The sequence below is a fragment of the Tetranychus urticae genome, chromosome 1 (assembly GCF_039701765.1).
Source record: "Tetranychus urticae isolate SD_2017Ah chromosome 1, NJAU_TeUrti_SD_1.0, whole genome shotgun sequence".
NCBI lineage: Eukaryota > Metazoa > Arthropoda > Arachnida > Trombidiformes > Tetranychidae > Tetranychus > Tetranychus urticae.
The window spans coordinates 2091430-2101871 of NC_142958.1; the positions used below are offsets into that span (position 1 = coordinate 2091430).

General features: G+C 31.4%; 2 protein-coding genes across 3 annotated transcripts; one reads left to right on the plus strand and one right to left on the minus strand.

Annotated features, from left to right (window-relative positions):
• Nucleotides 1-1350: 1350 nt before the first annotated feature.
• LOC107368416 (ABC transporter G family member 20) lies at nucleotides 1351-6690 on the minus strand. Its single transcript, XM_015936236.3, has 10 exons — nucleotides 6381-6690; nucleotides 6152-6311; nucleotides 5890-6044; nucleotides 5691-5798; nucleotides 5317-5410; nucleotides 2787-3121; nucleotides 2547-2715; nucleotides 2303-2489; nucleotides 1784-2245; nucleotides 1351-1724 (listed from the first exon to the last, which is right to left on the minus strand). The coding sequence occupies exons 1-10, from the start codon at nucleotides 6563-6565 to the stop codon at nucleotides 1426-1428; spliced, it is 2154 nt and encodes a 717-aa protein (XP_015791722.2). The 5' UTR covers nucleotides 6566-6690; the 3' UTR covers nucleotides 1351-1425.
• A 1927-nt stretch (nucleotides 6691-8617) lies between these two features.
• Nucleotides 8618-10217, plus strand: Pcd (pterin-4a-carbinolamine dehydratase). 2 transcript variants are annotated; one of them, XM_089268395.1, is made up of 2 exons: nucleotides 8618-8936; nucleotides 9011-10217. In XM_089268395.1, the coding sequence occupies exon 2, from the start codon at nucleotides 9417-9419 to the stop codon at nucleotides 9981-9983; it is 567 nt and encodes a 188-aa protein (XP_089124521.1). In that variant the 5' UTR covers nucleotides 8618-8936; nucleotides 9011-9416; the 3' UTR covers nucleotides 9984-10217. The 2 variants fall into 2 exon arrangements, with proteins under 2 accessions (XP_089124521.1, XP_015791586.2); XM_015936100.3 differs by having other exon boundaries at nucleotides 9217-10217.
• The last annotated feature ends 225 nt before the right edge of the window (nucleotides 10218-10442 follow it).

Below are 10442 nucleotides of genomic sequence, written 5' to 3' on the forward strand. Positions count from 1 at the left end.
AAATTTCAATCGTCAACCAGAAAATGCACTTTATCAAATGAAATGAAACTTTGTGTTTCTGTAAAACAGACAAGTTCGATTTTTAGTTTAATCGCCTTTTCCGTGAGACCTTAAGAGTTAGCGAGCTGGAAATTAGTATTGGTAGATAAAAATTGTAGGCATACATCAAGGATTGAATAATTTTTTTAATTTGTCGAAAGTTCTCTCGATATTGGCCTTAAACCGAATGATTTTCGAATCTCGATATTTCAAGAATGGCATCATTTACAATCATGATTATTTGACCAAACATTAGATTGAACTATGGGCTATGATATTTTAAAAAGTTAGATTATTCAAGAAACTACAAAAAAAGTTATAGCAATAGTTTACTTAGGTTGTCAGATTTTATACTTTGTTAAAAAAGGTGAATTGCTATTTAATGTTTGCTAGAAGATAATTTATCATTAAATGAATTTGCTCAGATTTCTTCGGTGTTTAGTAATATTATGTTATAGTCCATAATAAGATCTGTTGATTGATCAAGGAATCATGCCTGTAAGTGATGCCGTTCTCGAAATATTCTGACTCAAAGTTTTTTACTTTATGGCCAAAAGCAAGCGATCTATCACTGAATTGATGAAAGTATGCAATCTTTGATATATAGCAACAATTTTTATCTACAAATACTAATTTTCAGCTCGTTAACTCTTATGGTCACACGGAAAAGTCGATTAAACTAAAAATCGAACTTATCTGTTTTACAGAAACACAAAGTTTTATTTGATTCAATAAAATGCATTTTCTGGTTGACGATTGAAATTTACATCAGGTAAATAAGTTTGATGAAAAAATCTGCTTTCATTAGCGCACAAAAGACGATCAAAGTTTCGATTTCGAACTCGATTCTCTCAGAAACTATGGATCATAGAAACTTTTTAATCGCACAAATCGACTCAGTTTTCATGTACCTACAATTCAACAGAATCTAAATTTTAAAGAAATCAAATTTCAGTTGTTTTTGCCCATTTGTCTTTCAGTGTTTGTGGCAACTGTGCATAAGTGTTTTAATCGTGTCTTTTGTTAATATTAACACCATAAATAAGGTAAAAGCGACCTTAATTCACGCAACTGTTTAGGAATACTAAGTAAATTGATTTCTAGAGATGATTTTATTTCGTAAATATTCATCTTTTCAATTCAACACATTATATCATGAAATAAATACAAGTTATTCATCGCAATTGTATCAAAATTGGTATCATAAAAGGTACAGAAATTATCATTAAATCGTTTATTTCAAAATGTTATTACCGAAATCATTGATCGATATTAAAATTTATTTCTTTATACCAAAGATTTCATTACCAATTAAAATTTGAAAAAGTTTTATTAATATGTTTCATGGCAAAATTATCAATTGATTATGTACTTTAAGTCCTTTGATTACTTTTTGACGGCAAATATGATTACAGCGAGAATGTTGAATATAAGAATCCAACAACCGGTAGCAAAAAATCCAATATAAACTTCAAATCTGGTAAACTCCCAGCCTCTGGTGATAATATATCTCATACTCTTGATTGCTAATGTTTGCGGCATCAAATAGCTCATGTCTCTCATGAAATCAGGCATCGCTTCCAATGGCCAAAGTATTCCACAAAGAATCAAATTAGGATAAAATGATCCAACTGAAATCAACATTGCTGATTGTTCTTCATAGCAAAGAGCAGAAATGAGGAAACCTAGAGAAAGAAACATCAATCAATCAATTCAACTTAAATCAATCAATTAGATCACTTACCAAAAGACATTCCAGCTATTCCTTGAAGAAGTGTCAAAACTGTTACTGAAATGACGCTTCCATTAAGATCAATTTGAAAAATAACAAAAATGGTAAACAAAAGTAAAATTGTTTGGATCAAGATGATTGAACATTGAATGATGATATGTGCAAATAGTATTTGATAAGCTTGAACACCAGCAACAAAAGTCCGCTCCAAGAGTCCTTCTTTTCGATCCATAACGAAACAAAGAGCCGTCAACCCAACAGCCAAAATGTACGATATGCCAAGTATCAATCCTGGAGCCATGAAATTACGATAAGATGGCTTCAGTTCCCCGTAAATCGGTGGATCAACAGGTTTAAACAAAGGCTCTGCAATTGCTGAAGCCATGAATGGAAAGCTTTCATTGACCAAGTTAATGATCCATTTTTGAGCCGATGTCACCAATTGAGTTATCAAAGTGATTTGAATTGGAAATTCTGTGCAAATATGAATCAAGTGATTAGTCGATATTTTTAAAGCTTATTTCATGTTACCTGTTCCATCAGAGTGAAAGTAAATTGTGCTTTCGTTGATGATTTTTCCCTTTGAATCAGTCATCATTTCAAACATGTCAAACCTATTATCCAACTGTAAACTGTAGTTAGGGTTGAAGATGAGTGCTCCATGTGAAATGCCCTCCTTCACTTGATTCAACGCCTCGTCTTTCGAGTCAACGTAATTCTGTAGTCAAGTAATCAATGTCTTGTAATTGTTAACAATAAGATTGATTCAACTTACAATTTTAACATAATTTGGATCAATTAGATCTAAAAATTTTTGACTGTAATTGGCTCCACTTAGGTCTTGATTGTAAACTGCTAAGTCAAGATTTTTTGGCTCTTGTCCAATACAAATACAGAATAAAATTATTTGAATTGTTGGTAAAACTAGTTGAAAAGTCAGCATTCTGGTGAAAATATAAGCATTATTAATGTCAAGATGTAAAGACAAAAGATGGACTGAAAGGCTTCTACTTACGGAATGTTTCTCCTTAATCTAATGGCCATTTTTTCAGTTAATGCACCAATCTTTCTGCATGAATCTTTGAACAGCTCAAGTTCACCTGTGATCGGTTCAGGTTTGGGTCTTTTCCATTTGATTTCCTTCGATGAATTGACTTGACCAACGGAATGACGTTTTTTAGTGGCATTTACGGTTCCACCATTCTTCTCGATGAATTGATTTGATGATAAAGTTCGCTGTTCGTGACAAATTTTCAAGAAAATTCCTTCCAGAGTATCTTTTTGGTGAGTTTTCATTAAGCATTCTGGATCTTCCTCAACAAGTAGACTTCCTTCTCTCATCAATCCGACCTGAGTAAAATAAAGATAATCAAATTAAAAATATTTCACTTCAAGAAACTTCACATTTGACAAACAAACAGATTGTTTAATTGGTACTGAAAAGACACAGTTAACACTATTGTTACATTTATGCACAAATTGACAAATTGACTGAGGGACAAAGGAGCAAAAACATGTGAAATTTGGTTTCTTTCAAATTCAGACTGTGTTGGATTGTAGGTACATGAAAACTGAGTTCATTTATGAAATTTAAAGTTTCTCTGATCCATAGTTTCTGAGAAAATCGAGTTCGAAATCGAAACTTTGATCGTCTATTGTACAATTATGGAAGCAAGTTTTTTCATCAAACTTATCTGTTTGGTGTGAATTTTGATGGAAAACCAGAAAATCTTCTTGAGCAAATGAAAAAAAACTTTGTGTTTCTGTAAAACAGATAAGTTCGATTTCCAGTTAAACCGACAGCTTTCGGTCACCATGAAAGTGAATGAGCTAGAACTGATTACCAGGCCATAAAAATTAGTGGTAAACATTAAGGGTTATTTACTTTTTTCAATTTATCGAAAGTTCTCTTGATTTTGGCTATTGAACTAAAAACTTTGAACCTCGATATTTCGAGAATAGTTGCCCTTACAATTAAGATTCTTTGACCAATTCAATCCTTTACTAATCGATAATTCGATTGAACTCAAAAACTTTCCATTAACGCATTTGGATCTTGATATTTGGGTTTTAAATGCACGAGTAACAGCTAATTTAGCAAAGAAAACTCATCTAAACCCATTTCTTGGTAAATAAACCAATTTTCTGGTTAAGTTTAACAAATGAAATGTAAAGAATGCTGCCAAAGGCTCGAACCTTTAGGTAAAAAGCTGAGACTTGGTGCATTTGTAGGGACATAAAAACTGAGTCAAGTGGTGCTATTGAATAATTTATCCGATGAACAGTTTTTGAGAAAATCGAAGTGAAATTTGAAACTTCGATCGTCTTTTGTGCAATTCTGACTCCAGATTTTTTCATGAAACTCAATTTGCTGCTGTAACTTTTGATCATAAAGCAGAAAATGTACTTATTTTGAGCAATAAAGTTTTCTGTTTTCAGTAAAACACATCATTTTGATTTTTAGTTTATCCGACCTTTTGTTGTACCCATACGAGTTAACGAGCTGAAAATTAGTATTGGTAGATAAAAATTGTAGGCATACATCAAGGATTGAATAGTTTTTTTAATTTGTCGAAAGTTCTCTCGATTTTGGCCATAAACTGAATAATTTTCGAATCTCAATATTTCAAAAATGGCATCACTTACAATGATGATTATTTGACCAAACATTAGATTGAACTATGGACTATAATATTTCAAAATGTAAAATTATTCAAGAAGCTACAAAAAAAGTTATAACAATAAGTTACTTGAGTTGTTAGTTAGTTAAACCAGAAAGTTGGTTTATTTATCAAGAAATGAGTTGAGATGCATTTTCTTTGCTGAATTAGTAGTTAACCGTGCATTCGCTACCCAAATATCAAGACCCAAATGCGCTAATGAAAAGTTTTCGAATTGAATTAAGTTATAAATTAGTAGAGGATTGAATTGGTCAAAGAATGATGATTGTAGGTGACACTATTCTCGAAATATCGAGGTTCAAAGTTTTTAGTTCAATGGCCAAAATCAAGAGAACTTTCGATAAATTGAAAAAAGTAAGTAACCAGCAATGTGTACCACTAATTTTTATGAACAGGAAATAAGTTTCAGATCTCTAACTCTTCTGGTCACAGAAAGTGAACGGTTTAACTGGAAATCGAACTTATCTGTTTTACAGAAATACAAAGATTTATTTCATCTAATGGAGGGCATTTTCTGGTTGTCAATCAAAATTAATACAAGAGAAATGGTTTCCTTTGAAAAAATATTCTTCCATAATTGTACAAAAGTCGAACGAAGTTTCAATTTCGAGCTCGATTATCTAAAAAACTATCAAACAGAGAAACTTTTGAATCTCAAGAATCGATCCAGTTTCTATTTCCCTACAAACTAACATAGTCTTAATTTAGAAGAAACCAATTTTTACCCGTTTTTGCCCATTTTTAATGTAGTGTCTGTATCCATTTGTGCATAAATGTAACAATTGTGTTAACTGTATCTTTTTAGTAGCAATCTTAGCATTAGATTGCATTAGAAGTAATTAATTGCTAAAAATTGATTCATACCACATTAGCTTGACGAGCTTCTTCGATATAATGGGTTGTAATGATCGCCGTCATTCCTTCTGTTTTAGTCAAGTGAACCAAATGACTCCAAATGCTACATAATGTTGGTAAGAATGAAAATCAAGTATTATTTAATTTCTTGTGAATATCCAAACTAAAACAGTTTGTCTCATATATTTTAGCACAATCAACTATTGAAAGATCATAATTTATATGCAATCGAGTTTTTTGCTTAGAACTTCCTGAAAACATTGTAATCAACAGGAGAAAATATTGATTGCAATATTTTTGACTAGCATGAAAGAAAATTGATTATGATGGTTAAATTTAAATCCCTCCCATGATTCCTGATTGCTTACAGTTTAGCTGATTACCTTTCTCTGAGCAATGGATCCACTCCTACAGTTGGTTCATCAAGAATAAGCAAAGGTGGTTTATGTACCAGAGCAACAGCAAGGGAAACCCTTCTTCTTTGACCACCACTGAATAACCATAAAAATAGATGCAATTAAAAGTGAACCATAAATAAATGAAAGCATTGAGATTAGACTTTCAGAAACTGTCATGTTTTACCTTAAATCGGACACCATTCTGTCTGGATCAGTTAAATCTAAAAAGGACAAAAGAAACTCAACTCGAGAATGTCGTTCTTCTTTGGGTATTCCAGTCAACTGTCCAAAATAATTGATCGTCTCTTTGACCGTGAACTGCATATATAAAGCCAATTCCTTAAAAAGGTAAAAAACACAGAAACAAACATAACATTAACATCCAATATAAAGATCAACAGAAACACTTCAATCCCATTTTGATCTTTAAACAGATTTCCAATTACCTGCGGCATGTAACCAACACCCTGACCAGGCACCAGACTTTCACGAGTTCCTGGTTTGTAACCAAATATTTGTATATCACCAGATTGTGGTTTCAATCGGCCTAAAATACATCGAAGCAAAGTGGTTTTGCCACAACCACTTGGACCCAATAAACCATAACTAGATGATCAATGGATACAAATTAATAAATGTTGATTTGGTTTCCTTCAAAGATTTTGATTAACTCACATAATTCCTTCAGGAATATGAACATTGACATTATTAAGAGCGATCATTGGTTTAACTGAGGTTCCATAATTGTAGGAAACATTTTTCATCTGAACAGCTAATGATGGTGATTTAATTGTTGGCTTTGGTGATTGTTGAGTTGTTGGTGTTCCCTCCATTACATTGGATAAATTGATTACTTCCATTTGATATTAAGTAAAGCTGATTGTAAAGCTAGTTTAATGTTCGGACACTAAAATTGATCACTAAAACTGTTTACTTTTGTATTTCTTGTAATTGAATATCCGAGAAACTGATTGTTGTTGACACTGATTCCGATTAGTGGGCAATTGTGAGATGATTTGATGATAATCATATTTTCCTTGTAGCAATAATATTAATAGAAAGAGTAACTATTGAAAGTTAGTTTCACTCTTGCTCTCTCTCTTTTAATCAACATAATCAAAATCAACTAGAGTGATCAATCAAATTGATTTGCCAGCATTAATGTGTAAGATGATCCATTAAATTATTGTTAACCACAATGACTAATATTACGATTACTTTTACCTTGTTGCATAAAGTAACAATTTAACCGTAATACTTGATTTCATTGAAAAGTATACAAAATTACAAATTTATTCAAACAGTTATGAAGTTGATGTTGTTGATGTTTCTTTGGTCAACCCAGAATTTGTTGGTTAATTTCAAGTGTCAGACAGATCTTGACAATGAATTAGTTGATTATGATTACAATTATGATGGAAAAGATGAGTTCAATGATGAAACAAGGCAGATAACCATGAGAAATGTACAAATGTTGGGTTGACATTGAAGCAACTGTAAATATTAAGAAGAAAAATAAACACAAAGACGATTTGAAAGGCTGACAATTTGGATGGATAAAGATTGATAAATGATGATAAACCTTATTCTCTTCTCTATCTTCCTCTCCTTTTCATCCCTTTTTAGCTGCTGAGCATCCTCCAAGGCAAAGTATTGATTTTCATCCATCAAGTCCATCAGATGTAATCTAACATGAATTGCCTGGTAAGCCTGTGAAGACAAAAGCAACAAAGATATGTTAAAATAGACTTCATCAGACTTTTGAGTGTATAAATATTATTAAACTGTTCAAATAGATGGGATGAGGGTGAAGATGAAGATGATGAGGATAATGGTTCACTGGATAAAGGTAAAGGAGGGAAAAACGGTGAGATAAAAGGTTGTGATAGATGATGAAGGCTGATCTTTCATGTTTTTTTACGGCAAAAGGGAAACACAAGAAAATTTATTTTCATTATCAAACCCAATAGTCAATGATGGGTTTCCGGACTAACTGTCCCTTAAGGTCTTTTAACAGTAATGTTATACCAAATTTGATTAGTTGATTACATTTTATCGATTACTGACAAATTATTCTTAGGCCTTAATATGGCTTGAGCTCGTCTATGGCTTAGGGTTACATGAATTTTGCATTTGTCAACTTAATTTGATATGTTACTTTATTTAGTTTCAATGGATCGGTTTAAAAATTGGACTTCACTGTTTCTTTAAACGCGATTTTCCCTGTTTAAATTATCAACGCTAAATTGTAAAGATGTTTAAATTGTGAGGTTGCAAGGTTTGATTGTAACAGCCCTTTATTATCCTTCTGACAGATTAATTTGATTAATATGTTCACACACTTATTAAACACGCAAACCTCCAACTAAACCTTTTTTTTGTACAAAAATTCACAAAGGAATCTTGATTCAAGTTAATTTAGAGACAAAAATCAAATTGAAAACCTTGGGAGTTATGGTTAATCAAGAAGCTTTTATAATTTGTTAATATCCAACTTTAATCCTCTGCTAACAATCATTTTATCGATCGATTAATAGGGTTTCTGGTTTGATCTCTATATTCTGGTTAATCTTCTGGTTCTCAACCTAAAACAATTTCAATTTTAGATGAAATAAGTTCACTTTGATTTTCAATTGTAACTTAAAACATTTTTATTCAATTTATTGCTTAATCTTTCAAGCTTGAATTAGCTGTAAATTATCCGTAAAATTATCCAAATGTAGTTTATCACATCATGAATAATGATCTCAATTGGATAAAAAGATTAACATTAGTTTAATCAAATTGTAATTAACTTTGTCAAAATTGAATTTCGCGTCTTTTTGTCGGATGGCTCCATCTCTGTTAAGAAAACACCACCATTATCAGGTGTTTTTTTCTAACATTGAAAGTTTTCATTTTATAGTTGAATAAGGTTTTGAATTTTCAATATTTACTTTATGCTATTCTGACTTAATCAAGAAATCATCAATTATCGCAATCTATCTACAATTTTGTTGATCTAAATTTATTTCGGAATTGAAGTAATTAGTTCTAGTCTTTGAATCAGCAATACCTTGGACTAAATTCTGTGACACAGTCTCATCTTTGTTTATCAATCTCGTTGCAAATATTAAATGCTATTATTTTAATTACAAGATAAAGTAGTATCAATTTATTGCTCTTCAATAGTTTATTTGAGAACTGTTTTGAAAATATTCCCAGATTGATAAGCTTCCTGACTTGACAATGGTATTTTGTTTCATTCCATTTCATATTCACTCATTACAAAATTATTTCTCGGTCAATTTTGTTTCTTTTGTCAGGATAAATTGGTTTAATCAAATTATCAATCACCTCTAAAATGTTTCAACTCGAGCTTTCACATCTATTAAAGTCGACTCTGATTTTACAATCAATACTTTTGATAGCCTGGACAAAACTTATTGGAAAAGATGGATGAGATGAAATTGATCGAGAAATGTTATATTTTCACAATTAAATATAAAATTAATGGACATTTCTCTTTTAGTTATTTGTTTTACACCATTGGCCATAATTGAAAACATTGCTGATATCTGCATCTGCAGTCTTCATCAAGTAAAGAGGATTTGCCTTTAAAAATTGTCCTTAGTCACTAGTCAATTAATCTTGATTGTTTTTGATTAAGGAAATCACCAATGATCAACATCTTTTAAGATAAACTATCATTAACTTTATCTTGTTAAAGAAATGAATATCAGCTTTGCTCTAAGAGTAAAATCAAGTAAAAGCGTCACTTTCAGACTATTGAGTGATTTGGATCATCATTTTCATCCTCGAAGCATTCAACAGATCAGTTCAGTCTCAAAGTTGGTTAAACCAGTTTCAACAATAAAAACATCTACATCATCACTATCATCTTTGGTAACCAGAAATCTTTCAACTTCATCCACATATAAACAGGCAAAAGACTTATCTGAAAATAGTGTAAAATCTAGGAAAATGGCCCCAAAAGGATTAACCAGTGATGAACGTGATCAACTATTGAAACCATTATTGGAATCTGGTTGGAAAATGGACGATTCTGGTCGAGATGCAATCAAAAAAGAGTTGGTTTTCAAAGACTTTATCCAAGCTTTCGGTTTCATGTCTTCAGTAGCTTTAAAGGCTGAAAAAATGAATCACCACCCGGAATGGTTCAATTGTTACAACAAGTTAAATATTCTGCTATCATCTCATGATGTCAATGGTTTATCTGAGCGAGATATCAAATTGGCTAATTTTATTGACAAAGCCTGGTCGCAGATCAACAAGTGAATGGTGGTAACAGATCACATTCAACAATTGTCTTAATCTTTCGATGATTTAACTGATAAAACCAATTCTATTCTATTTTTTCCGGCTGATTGTTCCATTGTTACCCTAGATATTCAAAATATTTGTGATTTTCCAACCTTTAAGCCAGCTATATCAATAGTTTTATTGTAATATCAGTATGCCTCATCAAGAATCATTGTTAACATTGAAAATAATAAAGGTTATTAACAATTATTTCACTTATAGCGTCCGGGATTGTTGTTTAACCAAATTATCTAAAGATACTCATGATTAACTGCAATTCTGCTGAAATCAATCAATTTTCACAGCTTTATTTGTTGTGCAAAATAACAATAAAGAATGCAACCCAATTTTCAATGATTATCCTAAAAAAATATTTTAAATATCTAACTAATTTGTAAATATTCAAGAAATATCACTTGACAACAATTTTGTTAC